The 19,148-nt window shown below is 54.1% G+C and overlaps 2 protein-coding genes across 4 annotated transcripts; one reads left to right on the top strand and one right to left on the bottom strand.

The window, feature by feature from the left end:
* Positions 1–57: 57 nt before the first annotated feature.
* On the bottom strand, positions 58–9,271 carry LOC147821334 (putative protein phosphatase 1N). Its single transcript, XM_087200586.1, is given in 6 exon segments — positions 58–4,385; positions 5,866–5,926; positions 6,002–6,291; positions 7,094–7,781; positions 7,783–7,961; positions 8,969–9,271. Coding segments are annotated over 6 exon segments (1,821 nt in total). The 3' UTR covers positions 58–4,085.
* Positions 9,099–17,849, top strand: Rtn2 (reticulon 2). 3 transcript variants are annotated; one of them, XM_087200728.1, is made up of 10 exons: positions 9,099–9,303; positions 10,897–10,941; positions 11,045–11,515; positions 11,619–11,879; positions 14,656–14,863; positions 15,258–15,396; positions 15,517–15,586; positions 15,709–15,755; positions 17,026–17,084; positions 17,349–17,849. In XM_087200728.1, exons 1-10 carry the CDS (start codon positions 9,270–9,272, stop codon positions 17,428–17,430), a joined length of 1,416 nt encoding a protein of 471 aa, XP_087056854.1. In that variant the 5' UTR covers positions 9,099–9,269; the 3' UTR covers positions 17,431–17,849. The 3 variants fall into 3 exon arrangements, with proteins under 3 accessions (XP_087056854.1, XP_087056853.1, XP_004873249.2); XM_087200727.1 differs by lacking the exon at positions 9,099–9,303 and adding an exon at positions 9,608–9,799; XM_004873192.4 differs by lacking the exons at positions 9,099–9,303; positions 10,897–10,941; positions 11,045–11,515; positions 11,619–11,879 and adding an exon at positions 12,097–12,456.
* Positions 17,850–19,148: the final 1,299 nt, after the last annotated feature.

Here is a 19,148-nt window from a genome sequence, read left to right as displayed (position 1 = left end):
TCAGTACCTGGGATCGAACTCAGGACCTTGTGCTTGCAAGGCAGGCGCTGTGCCACTGAGCTAAATCCCCAGCCCAAAGTAGTGATTTTTTCTTTTCTTTTTCAGTACCAGGGATTGAAGTCAGGACCTTGTGTTTGACAGGGAGTCACAGCACCTCTGAGCTACATCCCCAGCCCTCCATTTCTTAATAGTCTCAGGAAGAGGGGAAGGGCTCTGGTTAAGCAAGGACTTCCTTAAATTTTCTCCCTTAAATCCCACATCTGGAGGCCTGTCCCACCCTACCAGCCCGTGACTCACTTCTCCCTCAATTTCTGAGGAGTTAGGAAGAGGTGACCCCCCCACCCCTGCATGGGATGGGGGGCAGCCAGGGCTCCACCCTTTACTGCCCCTCACGGTCCACCTGCCCGCTTGCGGGCTAAGGAGTAAGGTGAGAAGGAAGTGGGCAGAGGGGGCCTAGCTGGCCGCTGACTTGTAACCGCAGGGGTAGGGGTGGGCTTGGGGTTGGGGTAGGGGTGAGGGCGGGGATGGGTGGGGAAAGCAGTGGTGAGGTGCTGCACCTGCCAGAGCTGGGAACAGGACACCAGGTTCTTGTGCAGACAAAGCACCTGGCCTCCTCCCCATGCATGTCCTGTTATGATTTAGTTTTGCTCACTTAAGACAGCAGGACTGGGCAGGGGATTTAGCTCAGTGGTTCTACCTCCTGCCCAGAAAGTACACAAGGACCTGAGTTCAGAAAACTTTTTTGGGGGGCTGGGGATTTAGCTCAGTTCCGCCACCTACCTCGCAAGTGCAAGGATGGGAGTTCAATCCCCAGTACCAAAAAAAAATACAAAACTAAAACTTTTTTGGACCTGGTACCAAAAAAAAAAAAAAGACAAAAGACAACAGGACCATCCCAGCCACAGAACGGGGACAAAGGAGAGGAGACCCTGGTGCTGGCTCTCGGGAGGCCCCTCCCAGACACTCCAGCCATGGTCACGCCCAATTAGGGCACCACCTGGCCTGCATGAGATATCTTGATCCTTGGAAATCATCAGTTCAAATTTGACAAATGGGTAAACTGAGGCCTGGGGGCAGGAAATGAATCTGGCCCAGAATCTGGCCCGTGATTCTCTTGCCTGAGCCCCCAAACCCCCAAAACCAAGGTGTGAGTGTAAAATGTAATTCTTCAGGACGGCTGACCAGGTGAGTCAACCTTCCCATCTTTTGTACAGGCAAGCCCCCACCCTTTACGGGGGGCACATCATGTTCTAGGCCACTCGCTGACGTTAATTCTGCTCTAAAGAATGGAGGAACCCTCTCCCTTTCTCCACCCCTCTGGGGGACACCTTGAAGCCTGATCCACCTGGGTTACTGCTTGTGTCTCCTGAGGCTCTGAGCTCTTTGGAGCAAGGGTAGAGCTCCATCCATTCTGGGCCTCACTCAACCGAGCCAAGCCGAGGACAGGAGCTCAACAACATTCACCCAGCCCAGTTCTGTGTGACCCTGGCCAAGTCCTTTCTCCTCTCTTAGCTTTCCCATCTGTGAAATGGGCTGGGTGGTATTTCTGGGTACCACTTGTCCTACGGCAAACTTTCTGTAGAAGTCCACTTAGCAAATACTCTGGGCAAGTCAGATACAGGTCTGTGTCACATATCCTTTTTTTTTCTTTTTGCTATGCTGGGATTGAACCCAGGGATTCATGCATATATATAGAAATTTGGAACAACCATTTAAAAGGGTAAAAAGCATTCTTAGCTTGAGTTGTACAAAACAGCAAGACCTACACTTGGGAACTCTTGCAGGTGACAAAGGAACCTGATTAAGCATCTTTACAGCAATAGTGAGGTGAGAGGGAGAAACTGGAAATAGCTTAAGTGCACATCAGAAAGACAGAGGGCAGTGAAACCTGTGCACACCCATGTCTGCAGAGCCGGGCAGCACTCAGAAACAGTGAGGTTAGCCAGCGTGGTGGCGCACATCTGTAATCCCAGCACTATGGAAGGATCACAAATTTGAGCCTAGCCTAGAGAATTTAGCAACTTAGACTCTGTCTCAAAATAAAAAATAAAAGGCAAGGGAGGTAGCTCAGTGTAAAGGGCCTGGCTTCAGTCCCTAGTATAGAGAGAGAGGGAAAGAGTGGGCAGAGGGAGAGAGAGATTGATTGTGAATGACGGCTGGGGATTTAGCTCAGTGGTTTCGCCGCCTGCTGCGCAAGTGCAAGGATCTGAGTTCGATCCCCAGTACCAAAAAAAATAAAAATAAAATATATCTTAGTACGATTGTGAATGACATGGGTGAAGTTTTATTTTGTTGAGGCAGGGTATTGCTCTGTAGTTCAGGCTGGCCTTGAATTCACTACGTAGCCCAGTATGGCCTTGACTTTACTGAGATCTGAGGGAAACCAGGGATAAAGACCAAGGCCTAGGTCCTTGGGACTCAGCGGTAAAGATAGAAAGCTGTCCCCTTGGGCTGCTCTTTAGCACACTGGCATCAACCAGTTCCAGGGAGAGAAACAACTGCAGCTGAAGTCTAATTAAAGAAAATATAGATTTGGGTGCAATCTGTAAATTATGAGAGCCTGATGAAATTTCCCTGAACCCTGGATCACATGCTTGCTTGCTTCTTCTTTGTGTGAGTCCAATAAAAGTGAGGAGCACAGTCAGTCCAGGGCTGTTCGTTCACTGGAGCAGAGTCCCCTGGCCATCCTTTTCTAAATCATTATGTGTCTTTGTGGTTTAAGCCTGTGTCACGCCCCGGGTTAGGACAAACTTGTAGGCTGGCCTCCTACAATGATCCACCTGCCTCAGCCTCTCCAATGCTGCAGTTACAGTCGTGTGCCACCGCCCCTGGTGGTAAAGTTTTTAGTGTATTTTGAGTGAAGAGAGCAAGCTGCCAAATGGTATGTCGGGCATGGAGGAATCAAGGAGCAGCAAGACACAATGCATGTGTGCACACACAGAGTCTGGCAAAGCCACTCCAAACTCACTGCCGTGGTTACCAATGGCATGGGGAGGGACTGTGGGAAATGTGGTCACAGAGAATCCAAACCTCATAAGGAAAACGCCCAACTCCTTGCTGCTCTTAGACCCTTGCACCGGCTATTCCTTCTGCCCTAGATGGTCTTCTCCCCAGGGTATTTACAGGGCTGGCTCCTCTCTGGTCAGGTCATCGCTCAATTATCCCCTCCACAGAGACCTTGCCTGGTCAAACGGTCACCCCTGCTGGACGAATCAGTGGAAGGATGGGAGGATGGAAAAAACTATCCATTGGACCCCATCTTGTACCCTTTGAATTTAAAAATGAGTGAATTAATTACCCATTCAAAAACTAAATGAATTAATTTAAAAATTAAAACAGCAACAAAGCATTTCCCTGGTCATCTTCTGATTTTGTTCTTTGGTGAATTTTCCTGAATGGTCCAGGATATACGGCGCCAACTGGTGATTTTCCTGCCTCAGCCTCCCATGTAGCTGTGACTGTGGACATACAGCACTGCAACTGGCTGGCTTCTTCTTCTCCTCCTCTTCCTCCTCCTCCTCCTCCTCCTTCTTCTTTTTCTTCTTCTTGATTTTGTTTTGTCTTTGGAGGCAAGGTCTGACTATGTAGCCCAACCTAGCCTCAGACTCACAGTGATCCTCTTCCCTCAGGTGCCCAAGTGCTGAGATGCTTATTATGGCTTGAGATGATCTCAGGGAATTGGCAGTCTCATACCTCACGCCTGTGAATGGGGCCCGACATACATCAGGCTCCCCTACATATTTGCTGACTGGGAAAATAACTTTTTAAAATAAGAAAATATATTTGAAATTACTTAAATAATTAAAATCTTTTAGGGAGGTTTGAGACAGGGTCTTGCCATGTAGTTCAGGGTGGACTTGAACTCACTGTGGAGCCCAAGCTGGCCTTGAACTCATGGTTATCCTTCTGCCTCAGTCTCCTGAGTACTAGGATTACAAGTATGCACCAACACACCTGGCTAAACAATTAAAATCTAATAATCAAAACTCTTCCTTACAGCTGTTAGAAAAACAGATGAAAACTAGGAAGGAAAGTGAAAGTGGTTGAACTGGATGATCTTTTAAGATCTGTTCAGTTCAAAATTTTCAAAACAATTTTGGTTTAGGGATTTTTGTTTTGTTTTTGTTTTGGGGGTGGATGGTGGTGGAATTTCCCCTCTCACAGGACTTTTCTGTGAGGAAGAAGTAGGAAAAAGGGAAACAAGCTTTCTGGGGTTCTGGCATCCACTGTCTTCCACTGGGAAGGAGACAGTTTTCTTCTTTTGTTCTGTTGGCCTCAGCTGAGCAGAAGGTGCACGACCCCCCAAAATAGAAGCTGTCAGGCTTCCAAGTGCAAAGCAGAGTTGAAATGGCAGCTGGGGGCTTCCCGGCCCCAAACTGCACTTTCTGGAAAACAGGAGAAGGACAGGGTAAAGAGAATCCCTTCTTTAAAAAATGGAAACAAAGCTTTTGTACATAGGGAAAGAAATGCCCCTGAAGAAGGGAAAGGGATAAACTAAGATAAAAGTTATTCAAAAAAAGAGAGAGAATCCCTTCTTGGCCTCCACAAATACTCTCTTGCCTTCTGTAATAATGGCTCCTGTTTTCCTTTCAGAGTACAATGCCCTACACGTGATTTTTTAATCTATCAGGTTTGGGTGGAGTGCACCTCAATGCCAGGTGGACATGTGACTCCAGTCTGGCCAATCAGAAATTCTGCAGGTCAGGCACATGATCCTAGTGTGGCCAAAGGAAGCCAGCTCTGGCCCCAGCTGCAATTACTAGGAAATTGGCAAGCTCTCTCCACGGGGGACAGTAGGCCCAGGGACCTCAACCTGGAACTGCAATTCCTGATGCCTCACAAGGAGACCTGCATGGAAATGAAGCCAATTCTGAGAGAGTAAAACCAAGACATGGTTCCTATGACATCATGTGACAAACAGAGGCAGCACTGCCTTAAGTCCCTGAAGTCTTCAGTTGAGTGGCCCACTAAATTCCCTGCTTTGATTTCCCAGATTTCTCTCACTCACAGTTCAGTGAGTTCTGGCCAATCTCTGCTGCTGCTGCTGCTGCTGCTGCTGAGAAAATATCAACAACCCTTCTTCAGTCACATGACTATAAGCAAGCATCCTTCTCAGCCCAGCAACAGCCCTGGGCTCTGGCCTCAGTTTCCTCCCTCATACTTCTTTCCTCCCTGCCCTCCACCCTGTGCCTTCTGTCCACGTTCCTACCTCTGCAACTCCTCAGCTATCTAGGCCCCATTACAGCCTCTCTCTTCAGTCCCAGCCTGGGGAATCCACAGAGATATCCTGGAGGCGTCTGCTGGGCAGTCAGGCCTTGGAAAGAGTCCTTAACTTTCCCAGAAGTTTTGTGTTTGGGATGGTGCTTGGGAAGATGGGGCTCTCTGGAGCACAGCAGAGGCCACATTTCTCAGAGGCAAAGCACAGCTCTTCTGTGCATGTGTATCCCTCCCTGACCCCATCATGCCTCACACAGCACGACAGGGCACAGGATCTACTAAGAGGTCGGGCAAGTTCCTTGTCCCCTCATGGGCTGCTTCTTCCCTTTCACTAAGAGAGGTGAAGAGGTGCTGGATTACATGCCCCTTTCAAGAACACAGGTTAAACCAGTCCTGGTGGTGTATGCCTGTGATCCCAGCACTCAGGAGGCTGAGGCAGGAGGTTCTGGGTTGAGGCCACTCTGGGCTATACAGGGAGTTCAGGGCCAGGGTGGAATACTTAGCAAAAAGAAAGAAAAATGCAGGTCATAGACGGCAGATGTATCTCAGTGGTAGAGCACTTGCCTGAGATGTGCAAGGCTCCAGGTTCAATCACCAGTGCTGCAAAACAAAACAAATCAAAACAAAGCAACAACAGAGGGTCCTTACCTCCCAACACTCTTCTGAGGCCTGGTGGAGTGGAGAATAAGCTTCAGCGATGACAGTAGCCCTGGGGAGCAGAGCAAGGCCCTCAGGAGGAGACCCTCCTCCTGCCACTCCACCCCCAAACCCCCAGCCAGCTCACTTGCAGTGCAGGCCTCCCCCAGGAGGCAAATCCAGCGTGTCCTCAGAGGCTAGAGTCCTGAAGATGGTGTTCAGGCTGAGGGGCTCCCGAGCAGAGGCACACAGCTCTGAGAAGGGGGTCAGAGTTGTGGGGGAGCCCCTGTTGGCATCGCCCCTCCCCCTGGGCTCTGGGCCCCTGCTCACCAGCAACTCTGGCGCATCCAGCGCCAGCTCCCTCTGGATCGCCTCCTCACACGGCCCGGGGGCCCCTGGGAAGCAGACCACCATGCAGGTCATGCTGTCCAGTCTGCCCTGGGTAAAGTGGACAAAGGGGAGCGTGGTGGGAGAGGGCGGAGGCTCTAGCACAGGGTTCCATGCCTTTGGAAGGATAGGTTCCCCACGACCCTGGTGCCCACGGCCCCTCTCCAGGCTGGTTGTGCCCATCTCTCCCAAGTCTCGCCCATCTGCCAGTCTGAACCAAGCCATCAGCCAGGTGCGGTGGCACGTGTCTGCAGACCTGGCACTCTGGGGGGATGGCAAGCTCAAAGCAGCCCGAGCAGCTTCGCGATTTAAGGACGCCCTGTGCCCAGATCAACAACAAGAACAGGAAGAGGGAAGTGACCCGTTGGGGATGTAGCTCATTACAAGACCCTGAGACCAGTCCCGAGGGTAGAAAGCAAAGACACCAAACTCTGTCCCACTTGGAGCAATCTGCTAGGCCACACCCTCTCCCTGTCCTAGCCCCGCCTTGTTAAGTGACGGGCACATTGTATCTGACCTGCCTACTCTGTTGTCCAGGGGCTCTTGCATCTTCTGGTGCTTCTTACTACCTCAGCCCCAGTCTCTAGGTTCCAGCACCGCCCCCATGCCCAAGACCACGCCCCTTCGCTTCAGTCCCTCCCACCCGCCTGTTTAGCACCATTTTCCCAGCGGGCCCTCAGCCTGCTTCAGGCTCCGCCCTCACCGCCCCCATGCCCCGCCCAATCCCGAAAGCCACGCCCCCGGCTTGAGCCTCCGCCCTGTCCCTTTCTGTCCCAGTCCCTCCTCCCCCAGACTCGGAATTCTTCCCCTCTACTGCTCCAAGCTTCAAGGGTCCCACACCCGGCCCCAGGACCTTGCACAGACACGTGTGCAACAGCTGCGCGCAGAGAAGCTGCGGGGCCAGGCCCAGACCGAGGCGCGAGGCCACCAGTGGCGCCAGGGCAGCTGCAGACATCGCGTCCCACACGCCGTCCGAGGCCAGGAGCACGAACTGGTCCTCAGCCCGGCGAGCCAGAGCAGCCACCTCGGGCTGGGCGGAAACCAGCTGCAGCTCGGGGGGCCTCCGCGGAGCCTGCTTGTAGGCAAAGTCGCCTAGCGCTCGCGACACGGCCAGAGAGCCTAGGACGCGCCGGCGGCGGAGGGTGCCGCCCGCGTTCCCGCGGCCGGACGGCCGGTGGTCCTCCGGGCTGAAGGCCACGGCGCCGGCGCGGCTCAGCACCGCTCGGGGGTCACCGCAGCGAGCCAGGTGGAGAAAGCACGGGGGCACGAGCTACGCCACGGCGGTGGAGCCGCCCGGTTCGCCACGGGACCAGAGCGCGCGCAGGCGCTGGTCGGCGTTCAGGAAAGCCCGGCGCAGCGCCCCGCGCACGGCCTCGGGCTCGCAGGACGCGGGGCCCAGCTCCTCCAGCACGTGGCCAGGCAGGCAGCGGGCGCCGAAGCGGGCGGCTCGCACCCTGCGGTTGCCGTGGGCGTGGCCGTGGAGGACCGCTAAAAAAGCCCAGCCCGCGGGTAGCCCGGGTAAAGCGAGCCAAGCGCAGTGCGCGCCAGCCCTGCGCCGCGCTCGCTCCGAAGTGCAGGCCCCAAGAGGCCACGCCACCCCGGTGTGGCCTCTGGGCGCATCGCTGGCCAGAGGACACACTCCAGCAGCCGGCCCAGGGCCCCCATCCTCCCGCCCGCGGATCCAGAAGGCTCCACTCTCTCCACCTGCCTCCCGCACCCCGCTAATCCCCGCGCTCTGAAAGTGTAAACCAACTAAATCTCCTCCCTTTCCTTGACCCGCACTCAACTCAGGTCACTCTTGGGGCCCTCTGTCCTACACCTTCCAAGCGGAGTTTGGGATCTGGGTTAGGAAAAAGTGGTCCTAGCGGCCAACTGTTACATATCACTTACCACCTGACGCAGTTACACATCACTAAAGCACAGAAGGGGGGGAAAATTCGCAGAGAAAGAATCGATCTTACAGAGAAATGAGCTCTAGAAACCGTGTTCTCAACACAACTCCCTGGCTTCAGTTCCCAGCCAGGCTCAACCCAAGCCCCGCCCACTTTAGTGGTCCAGCCCCCAGATTCAAAACTTATCAACACCACACTCTTCCGATTCCTCCCACTGGGCCCGGCCCCCAGGCTCGCACCGCTTGTCTTCCAGGTGCCGCCCAACCATTGGGGTGCACTTGTCCAGACCCTTGCAAGTTCTCAGTCCTGGCGTCGTCTCTAACTCTTCCTCTTAATCCCAGCCTAGCCCGAAACGCTGGCTGCTGGGCCCTGAAAACCAGGTTAGGTCTCCTTCTGGGCCGCGCCCCTCCGCTGCCGGGTCTTCCCGATTCCCTCTCGGCCACGCCTCTCGCCCCGCCCCTTCCAAGCCTGCGCAAATCCCACCTAGGCGCCAGCCCCACCGCGTCAGAGCTCCTCCCCTCGCCTCTAAAGTTCCTTAGTGCTTTTCCTCGCCCCTTTCCCGCTCCCTCCGAGAATCCAGTGTCGGATCTTACCTCCGACAGAGCACTAGATTCTTTCTAGACCCTCCTCAATGTCACCCCTGACACCCCACCTGGCCCCAGCCTCTCCGCCTGGACACCTTCACCTTTCTCTTTCCAGCCCCTCATCTTGCCCAGGCTCTGCCCCTCCTCTAACGGCTGAGGCCCCTTCTTTCTAGACCGCACCCTTTAGGTGCTTTTCCAGTCCATCCTTCCCTGCGGTGGGCCCTGCTACCTGAGCGCCTTTAGTCAAGAGACCACGCCCCAGGGAGGGGGCGGGCCCGCGTTTGCCCGCCCCTCCCCGCCCCCTTGGTCGCCTGGCCGCGCCCCCGGCCCCCGCGCTGCAGTGCCCGCTCCACCGAGGCCCCGCCCGCCCGCGCCGAGCCGAGCGGAGCCGAGCAGAGGGCGGCGGCGGCTGCTGGAGCAGCCCGGGAGGAGGAGGCGGCGGCGAGGATGGCAGCGGCGTCGTGGGCGCGACGAGGATGAGCAGCCGCGGCCCCGGGCCCAGGGCGGCGCGGCCGGAGCGGGCGGGGGTCCCGATGCAGGCCCGAGGGGGGCCATGGGGCAGGTCCTGCCGGTCTTCGCCCACTGCAGTGAGTAGCTGGAGGCTCGGGCCCGGCCCGGCCCGGAGGCCGGAGGAGGGTCCGGCTGGTTTCCCCCGTGCGCCTTGCCGCAAGAGAGCCGGGATGAGGGAAGGAGGCGCAGGAGACAAAGGAAGCTGTCCCCTCCCCCCCGCCCGCGGTCTGGCGGCCCCGGGGGCATCCTGACCCGGAGGACCCGGCTGAACCCGGCGGAGGAGGGGGCCTCTGAGCTGGCTGGCCAGGGGCGCGCTGGGCCCTCGGAGGTGTCGCCCCGCCCAGCCTGGGGCGGGGGGGGGGGGTGAGGTGGCTCGAGGGGAGCTGTCCCCGGGCCCTGGTGCTGGCCACAGCTGCCCGGGCGGAGGCAGCATGGAGGGGCAAAGCCAGGCTAGAGGAGAGGGGTCTGCCTCCCTCGCCCGTCCTTGGGCCCAACCTCGTCTCCTGGCCAAGAGGCAGCCTTCACCTCGCCCAGCTGTTGGAGCCCCTGTCCCCGGAAAGCAGCCACCTCTGGGTGGGTGCCGGACTCCAGCGCTTTAGCGGGCGTTTGCACTGATTACCCTCACCCCGGGGAAGGACCACCCCACTCCAGGCCTCTGATTTCCCCAGGGGGCGGAAATGGGGTCTGGTTCCCGTTTCCAGATGGCGCGGAGCATCTCCTGTGTGCAGAGCTCGAGCCAGCTCCCAGGGACTGCATCCCCGGCTGAAAATGCCCGCTTGGCTCTTTGGACCTCTGAGCCCTGGTCTCTGGCAGACCGTGTTTACATCCTCTGTCCCACCCGGGGCGGGTCTGTCAGCTGGGGATGGCGGCCGGCTCAGATGTGGCCATTTCCATGTGTGGAGTGTCCAGATACCCAAGTCCCAAGCATCTGTGTTTTGCACACTAGAGACTCATCCGTGCATTCTAAGATCTTCTCCTTACCTCACATTACAAAGAGTGTCCCCTGTGATCCTCCCCTACCCGGGTCACACCTTCCCATACTGGGTTCCTCACAGATGGCAAGTCTAGTGCTTCTCTCAGGGACACTGCACTGGCTGTCCCTTCAGCTTTGAAGACTCTTCCCTAGATGTCTTCATAGCTTTCTCCCTCCACTCTGGTCTCTGGTTAACATCATCTTATTAGAGAAGCCTTCTTATCCACTGTGTCCGAAACAGGGCTCCTTCTGTTTTTCTTTTTCTCTTCCCTTGTCTTCCCTGCTTTGTTTTTCTCCCCACACTTACTAGGATTCCACTTTATTTATATATTGTCTTTCCCATAGTGTATAGACTGTATAAGGCAGCGATTTTTCTGTTTTGTTCTTAGCTGTAATCCCCAGGGCCTAGAGCAGTATCTGGCATATAGTCGATGGTCAGTAAATGTTGAAAGAATGAATGGAAACCTCCTTTGATCCCTCATTTGAAGACTCTTAAGATTAAGATTCCTGGATATGAACTTTTAAGACTCTGAACTGACAGCATAGGCAGAATTCTGCAGGCAGAATGTGGTAAAGATCCTGGGATCCAGATATTCTAAAATTCTGTAATTCGGGACATCCAAGATTCCAGAATTGGCACACTTCTATGATCCAGACAGTTGAGAGTTCTAAGTCTTTGGTTCTTTCCTTCTCACAGAGGAAGCTCCATCTACAGCCTCTTCCACCCCAGATTCCACAGAAGGTAAGTTGGGGGGGGTTGCCAGGGCAGGACTTTCAAGGGCTTCACCTCTAGGCAGGTCAGCCTTCTGCTCCCAGAAGCTCACGGCCCCCTTTGCCCATTGGAGGAGGCAACGACGACTCAGATTTTCGGGAGCTGCACACTGCCCGGGAATTCTCGGAAGATGACGAAGAGGAGACCACGTCGCAGGACTGGGGCACCCCCAGGGAGTTGACCTTCTCCTACATAGCCTTCGACGGTGTAGTGGGTTCCGGGGCCCGCAGGGATTCAGTCGCCCGCCGCTCCAGGCCCCAGGGCCGCTCGGTCTCTGAACCGAGAGACCTGCCCCCACAGCCTGGCCTGGGAGACAGCTTGGAGAGCATCCCCAGCCTGAGCCAGTCCCCAGAGCCTGGACGCCCTGGCGACCCCGACACCGCCCCTCCAGCTGAGCATCCCCTGGAGGACCTGAGGCTCCACCTAGACCAGCTGGGCTGGGCTGCCCCAGGAACAGGGTCTGGGGAGGACTCCGCCACCAGCAGCTCCACTCCACTGGAAGACGAGGAGCCAGACAGGTTGGAGGCTGGAGAGACTGGAGAAGGTGAGATGTCAGAGGTGCTGGGACCTAAGCCCCAAAGGGTGGGTGTTCCCGCCTTGGGCACCACCTGGGAGGAGGCTCATGGCTTTGCTCTCTACCACCACAGAACTGGACTTACAGCTCCGACTTGCTCAGTCCTCGCCGCCGGAAGTCGTGACTCCCCATCCCATTCCCACCTCCAGCTCTGGGACTACCCAGGACTGGATCCCGTCCCCACCCAGATTCCAAGATCCGAACTCAGGGCCTGAAGAGCCCACACTGGAAGAGGAGGAAGAGTCCTGTGGACCACTTGAGCGGGAGCCAAAAGGTGGGCAGTGTCTCCGCAGCAGGGGCCAATCAGAATGCAGTCTGGAGCCACACCCTTTGGGTAAGCAGCATGTGGACTGGTGCTTCCTTGTGCCGGGAAGGGAGAGAGGATTGGGATTTAAAGGAACGGAGGACAGTGGAGAAGGGAGGAGATAGTATAAATCCCAGCCTTTCAAAACTTTCCCATTGTCTGAGATTACCACTGGCTATTTCTATACAGTTCCCAGCCCACTTGAGAAGTTAGCCTTCCTTTCAGCATTAAGATTGGCTGTTTGCTAAAATATAAATGTCTTTCTTGGACGTGTACATGGGCCTTTTCCAGCTCTACACATTTAAAAAGAAAATTCTCCTCATCCCTGACCACATCTATTGGCCATTTGTAAATTGACCCAGCCTTTCTTTAAAATATGCTCCACCTCCAGGACTGGCCACGGGTTGGTTATAGACATCATCATTGTGGGCTGTTTACAAAGAGCTCCCATTTTGGAATTGTCCCCACCTCTATGGATGGTCATTGGCCGGATACAAAGCAGCCCCGCCCCTCTACCCCCTCCCTCCTAGTCCCACTGAAGTGGGCGAAATCCCGGAGAAGTGGCGGTGTCCACAGCCTCTCCCGCCAACCGAGATGGGGAGTAAAGGTGGGCTTGCGGGGCGGCCTGGGGCAGGGGTTGGGGGACAGCAGAAAAAGGTCCAGATTTGCCTTTATTTCCCTCCAATCTGGGGCATGTTTCCTACTGGTCCTGGATTCCCCAGGGCTGCAGGCTGGGGCTGGAGGGCTGAAGGAGGGGTCCATGGAGGTTGTAGAGAGAATGTGGGGTCCCCTTTTCATCAAGCCAGAGCTTTGGGGCCCAGGAGCAGGGAGACCCCCTCCCCCAGCCTCGGGCCCAGAAGGCGCTGTCACTCAGGGCCTGGACGGGCCAGCACAGCTGAGGGCGAGCCCTCCTCCCCCTAGCGGGCCTAAACTTAGACCCCGCCTCAGGCGACCCGGCCCCTCCCCCACTCGCTGGCATCAGCCTGGGGCGCCTGCGCAGGAAGGAGGGCCGCGTGTTGGGGGTGGAGGGCGTTGCCCCGTTTAGGGGTAAAAGGGAGAATGTGTTTAGAAGGGGGAGCAGCCTGTCGGATGGGTCAGCCTGACTGGAGACTGAGGAGAAGGGGGGACATGGAAGGATACTGAGCTCCTGGTGGGGCTCCAATGGCAGTGGGTCCTCAGGAGGCGGTGAAAATTTAGATGGTTGAGATGAAACATTGGAGTTGGGAGGTGACTGATGAGGGCTCATGCTGGGAGGTGGATTTAGGGTCAGAAATTTGAGTTAGGGCTTAGAAAGGAGATGGTGTTACTAATACATTTAGGATTTAGAAAACCCATGTAGGGCCGGGGATTTAGCTCAGTGGTTCCGCCGCCTGCCTAGAAAACCCACGTGTTGGTAGGTATGTCAAGGTGTTCCCACTCTGCAGTGTCAGGCTGGCAGAAATGAAAAAGAACACAACATCTGTTGCTGGGCAGGATGTTAGAAAAAGATCACTCTTATGTAGTTCGTGGAAATAAAAATTGTTAGTCTTAGCCTGGCATGGTGGTGCACATCTGTAATCCCAGCACTGAGGAAGCTGAGACAGGAGGGTCCACAGGAGTTGAAGGCCATGGTGGGCTACATAGTGAGCTCAAGGCCAGCCTGAACTACATAGCAAGACCCTGCCTCAAAAACACAAAACAAGGGCTGGGGATTTAGCTCAGTGGCACCATGCCTGCCTCACAAGCGCAAGGTCCTGAGTTCGATCCCCTGTACCAAAAAAAACCCCAAAGAATTGTTAGTCTTGTTAGTAAGCAATCCGACAATATATATGTATTAGATTAAAAAATACACAACCAGTTCACCAGCAATTTTGCCCCTGGGATTCTATCTCAGAAATAGAATTTCCAGGAGATATGAATATCTGTGGAAGGCTGTTACTTGCCATGATGTTTGAGGAGAGTGGTTAGGAAACAAGTGATTTATCTAGGAATAGGGCTGCATTTGAATACGGTGAACGATGGCACAGCCACGGTTTGAAATATTCTATCTCTCTTTTTTCTCTTTTTATTTCTTCCTTTTTTTTTTTGAGACAGGGTCTCACTATGTAATCCAGGTCAGCCCTCCTGCACGTTATGATTACAGGCTAGGTGGACACATAGACCAGCTTCCTGTAGCTCTTAAAAGCAATAAATCAAGAAGCTGAATGTGACGATGCATGCCTGTAATCCTAGCTACTTGGAGGCCAGCCAGGGCAGCTTAGCAAGAACTTGCCTCAAAATTTAAAAAAAAATTAAAAGGACTAAGGGTATAACTCAGTGGTAGAGCATTTGGGTTCAATCCCCAGTACCACAAAGAAAAATAAAATGGATTAAAAACTATTTAGGGCTGGGGAGCTAGCTGAGTGGTAGACGGTTTGCCCAGCATGCAGAAGGCCCTGGGTTCCATTCCCAGTACCGAAAAAACAAATAAAACTTCTAGTTGACTAGGAGGAAAAGTGCAATGAGATATCCATGATGCAGAAACATGTATATATATATATATTTTTTTTTCTTTTCTTTTCTTTTTCCAGTTTTCATTAAGTAAAGGGCATGAGTTTGCATTTTTTGTCCACGTGTAACATGAGGCAGAGTAAGGTTAAGGGGATTTGCTAAGTGGTTAACTTGGATTTTCTGGGAGGAGAAACAGGATGCTGAAAATGTGGAAGTTGGGTCAGGGCTCTGAGAGCTGCCTTGTTAAGTCTAGGCCCGCTGTGGGATGGGAAACGAGGGTCAGGAGGTCAACAGGGCCAAGTCCCAGCCCCAGCCTGATGCCTGCCCCTGTTCCCAGTGGTGGACCTGCTGTACTGGAAGGACACCAGGACGTCGGGAGTGGTCTTTACAGGCCTCATGGTCTCCCTCCTCTGCCTCCTGCACTTCAGCATCGTGTCCGTGGCAGCGCACGTGGCTCTGCTGTTGCTCTGCAGCACCATCTCTCTCAGGGTCTACCGCAAAGTGCTGCAGGCTGTGCACCGGGGGGATGGAGCCAACCCCTTCCAGTGAGAACCCCTGACCCTAAGCCCTGTCACACCCAGCACTGACCAACACTCTCACCATGACCTCAAACTAGCCCTAGCCGCTGATTCTGACCCTCGCCCTGACCCACCCTCATCTTTTTTCCTTCTAATCCTCTCTTCTGACCCTGATTGTAAACCAGATTCTGACTACTGGCCCACAGCCCTAAACTCCAATCCTAATCTCAATCCCTTAATCCCTGACTTCTTCTCCTGACCCTGGCCTTGACCCCAACCCCCTACATGTGTTTTGATTTGTCCCTCAATCCTAACTTTGCTGTTCCTCCCAAGCCTTATTTATTGCCCTCGTTTCAGCCACTTCCTCCCAGTCTGAGCCCCATGCCCCCACTGAAGTGTCCCCACCCCTTTGTCCCATCAGGGCCTACCTTAATGTGGACCTGACCCTGACTCGGGAGCAAACAGAACATTTGTCACAGCAGATTGCCTCTCATGTGGTATCTATGGCCACGCAGCTTCGACATTTCTTCCTGGTAGAAGACCTTGTGGATTCCCTTAAGGTGACTGGAAGTCCCCCATCCTGGGTTCCCAGTGGTTACTTCTGTGCCCCTGGGTGGGAGGGCCATGACTGGGTAAGTTCACAGCCCGTGGGCCCTGCTGACCATGACCCTCACCCCCAGCTGGCCCTCCTCTTCTACATCTTGACCTTTGTGGGTGCCGTCTTCAATGGCCTGACTCTTCTCATTCTGGGTGAGCTGGAAAATCTTCTGGGGTGGGGGGCAAGGTCAGGAGGAGGCTTTGGTGGGGGACAGGGCTCCAGATGGAGCTGTGAGTCTCCTGGGAAAATCCTGATCTCATCTCTGTACCCACAGGAGTGATGGCTTTATTCACCGTCCCCCTGCTGTACCGGCAGCACCAGGTGGGTGTGGCAAGCCCACTGTTAGCAAATATGGGTGGTCTGACTGCCTCCCTCCAGACCAGGGCCCCACAGACAGATGTCCCAGCCACACCCAGGGGTTCTGACTGCTGCTCCTCCATATGAGAATTAGAGTCTAACCAATATGTCTCAGTAGCCAGAGGCTGGCTCTCCCCCACTCCTGGTACTGGGGATTGAACCTCCTTTTATTTTTTATTTTGAGACAGGGTGTTGCCAAGTTACCCAGGCCGGGCTGGAACTTGTGATCCACCCACCCCAGCCTCAAAGATTACTGGGATTACAGGCATGGGCCAGCACACTTGGCTAGACAGGCATTTTCATTGGTGTCTTCAGAAAGAGCGAGGATCCGACTGACATGCCCCCACCTATGGCAGGTGACCAACTAATACTCCTTTCTGAGGATGCACCCACAGTCTCACTTATTTACATGTCCTCACCACGGAGCAAGGGCCTGACTTGCATCTTTGTTTTTGACACAGTCTGAGAATGAATGACACTCATCCCACCCAGAAACAGGCAGATAGAGTAATGCCTTCTCCCTGGGTACCACCAAAGACTGACAGACACAAATTCCAATTGAAGAAAAACAGACCAAGCCATCCACCCCCAGCCTTAGTTGATCTGCCTGTCACCCAGCTCAGCCCAAGAGAGACAGACTGCTGAATATCCTCACACCCTGAAGCAGCCCGGATCCACTCCCATGCCAGTCAGAATTGGGTGGGATGGCACACTGGCACAAGTGACAGGCAACCTATCAGGGACAGACAAACGGATGGACACTGCCTTCTCAGCCCAGCTGAGAGCCAGACCATAACACACCCTGCTAGACACATAAACCTAGTTAACTCCTCACAGGACTGAATCCCTGAGACTCCAAATTCAACTCAATTGTAAATTAGACTTGTGTTCAGATTAGCCCATCAGCAACTCACCACCCTCTTCTCTCACCCTACCTCACAACACATGGACTCACTGAAAGCTTAACCTGGTGCTCCGGAGCAAGCTTGCTGACAGATACCTGGGTCCACCTGACATCACTGCCTACACAGAGCAGGGACCAAGCAACTGACCGATCCCACAGCTCGAGCTGCAGACTCCCGAGGGCATCTGACTGGGTTCAAAGTTGAAGGCAGAGCAGTGGGCTACACTCCTAGCCCCTGATGTGGAAGGAGGAGAGGAAGCAGTCTCCTCCATGAATTAAGGAGAAGAACCCCTTCCAATTCCTTCTCTCACTCCTGCTTGATCTCCCCAGGCCCAGATTGACCAGTATGTGGGGTTGGTGACCAATCAATTGAGCCACATCAAAGCTAAGTAAGCATGAGGCCACGGACAGGGGTGGGAGGTGGGTGGGTGGCAACATTTTCTCTCCACGCTCCCTGCCCCCAAATCTCCTGGCTCTGAGTGCCCCTTTCTTAGAACCAGTGACAGACGATTCCAGGCCATTCCAGACGATTCCAGGTGGAGGGCTGGGGCTGGCTTTGGGCACTCAGCTGCCCGCCACCTAGCTTTTCCGTAGTTTGCCATGCCTCCACCATCTCTTGCCACACCTCGTGACTCCAAGCGTTTCTCCCTCAGGATCCGAGCTAAGATCCCAGGTACGGGAGCCCTCGCCTCAGCAGCAGCCGCAGTCTCCGGATCCAAAGCCAAAGCCGAATAAGAGGGGTGTCTCTGCCCGCGGGACGCTGCCCCCTCCCCGAGCAGCCCTCTGCCTCCCTCCGTCTCCCGTTCATCCTAGTCCACTCCCCATCTCTGCCACTTGAGCCGTTTCCGGTGGGTGTCAGGATCATGCCCATTAGGGAAACCGCTAATTTGCCCTAGCGGTTAGGACTACATTTCCCAAGAGGCTCTGCTCTAAGAGTCCAGAAAAGGCTAGGCACCTTGGCTCGCGGGTTCTGCTGGGACTTGTAGTTGACTAGACAGGCACCGCCCCGCACTTCCGCAATTCCACCGCTGGAGGCGCCGTGAGGGGTTGGTGTCTGGAGTAAGCCACCAGGCCCAATGCAGGGGATATGCATGGGGCCCAAAGGAGGCCTGAGCTTGGATTTATACTGTAATAAAGACTCCTGTGGAAAACAAGGCCTTCTGTGCTTCCAGCCTTCTTCAGCTGTCACCTTCCTGCATGGAAAAGCTTTTAAGGGACACTCCAGGACAACCTTCCCTATTTCTGTGGAAGAAGCCATCTTTCCAATCTGTTTAGATTGTGAATGATTGAGGGGAAGATCCTAAGACATCACTCGTACCAGGGCAGCCATGTTCCTCGCCAGTGCTGTCGGCAGACACCACTCATGGATCCTACATTGTGCCTACTGCAAGCCAGCTCCCCCGAGATGCAGACCCGTGTTTTCCCCAAACATATCCAAACTCTTTCTCATGCTACAGATTTCAAACTCGGGGACATCCCCATTGCCCACGTTGTCACCAGGCCACACACCTACGTGTGGCCCTAGTCTTCTACACCAGTTAGGAAGCTATGTCTAGTCTACCACCCAGCGTCTCTCACCACTCGCTACTCTCTGTTCTAATTGCCTGATGGCCAAGCGCAGGGCCTCGTGGACTCACTGGGCCCAAATTCCAAAACAAAACTGGGGAAGGAGAAAATAGGGGGAGACCAGAGTCCAAAGATCCATGGACCTGTGTTTGAATCCTGGCTCTACTACTCCCAGCTGTGTGATTTTAAGCAGGTAACTTCCTATCTCAAACCCTCAGTTTCCTCAAATAGGAAGCTGTCATCCTTCAGAGTCCTTGGAACTGAGCCTGACATATGAGGTGTAGGAATAAAATACAGTGAATGCTTAAGTTTAAAATTTTCTTTTTACAAGACACATTACCATTAATTCTTCTCAAATCCTCTCCTTCACTTTGAACCCATTTATCCCATTGTTCTTGCCACTTTCTGAAGCAGTTCTGGAAACCTCTTTTGTGTCTAGTTACACTATTGTGGCTGCCTTTATGTTCTGAATTGATTCAAAACATTTACCTTTCCTGGTCATTTTGACTTTGGGAAAGAGCCAGGAGTTGCGCGGTGCCAGATCCAGTGTACAAGGTGAATGAGGACGCATGGTAATTTTTTTGGCTGACAGAAAGTGCCCTAAACATAAACCATAAATTCCTTTGGAAAGTGCCAAGAACAGTTGCATAAGTGTGTTTGAAGCAAGGGGGAGTATTTTAAGGGGGACTAATGGCAACACTACTTGTCGTTTTTTGAACAAGATCTTGCTATGTAGTTCAGGCTGGCCTTGAACTCACTATGTAGCCCCGACTAGCCTCAAACTCTGTGATCCTACCTCGGACTCCTGAGTGCTGGGGATGTGCCATGCACCACCATGCCTGGCTAGAGTAAAAAAAAAAATTTAATATGAGTATTGGTCATATTTT

The sequence above is a fragment of the Heterocephalus glaber genome, unplaced genomic scaffold, assembly GCF_053883595.1.
Source record: "Heterocephalus glaber isolate CG9 unplaced genomic scaffold, H.glaber_assembly_v1.0 deba00001744, whole genome shotgun sequence".
Classification (NCBI taxonomy): domain Eukaryota; kingdom Metazoa; phylum Chordata; class Mammalia; order Rodentia; family Bathyergidae; genus Heterocephalus; species Heterocephalus glaber.
The sequence above is the reverse complement of the archived record's forward strand: the minus strand, read 5'-3'. Positions and strand labels throughout refer to the sequence as shown.

What these genes read in the sequence shown, in the direction of transcription:
- Rtn2 (XM_087200727.1), top strand. Translation starts at nt 9,658, where the DNA reads ATGGAGGGGCAAAGCCAGGCTAGAGGAGAGGGGTCTGCCTCCCTCGCC. An exon ending in CACCCCAGATTCCACAGAAG is followed by an intron (nt 10,942 to 11,044) that starts GTAAGTTGGGGG and finishes TGCCCATTGGAG; the next exon opens with GAGGCAACGACGACTCAGAT. An exon ending in CCTGACTCTTCTCATTCTGG is followed by an intron (nt 15,587 to 15,708) that starts GTGAGCTGGAAA and finishes CTGTACCCACAG; the next exon opens with GAGTGATGGCTTTATTCACC.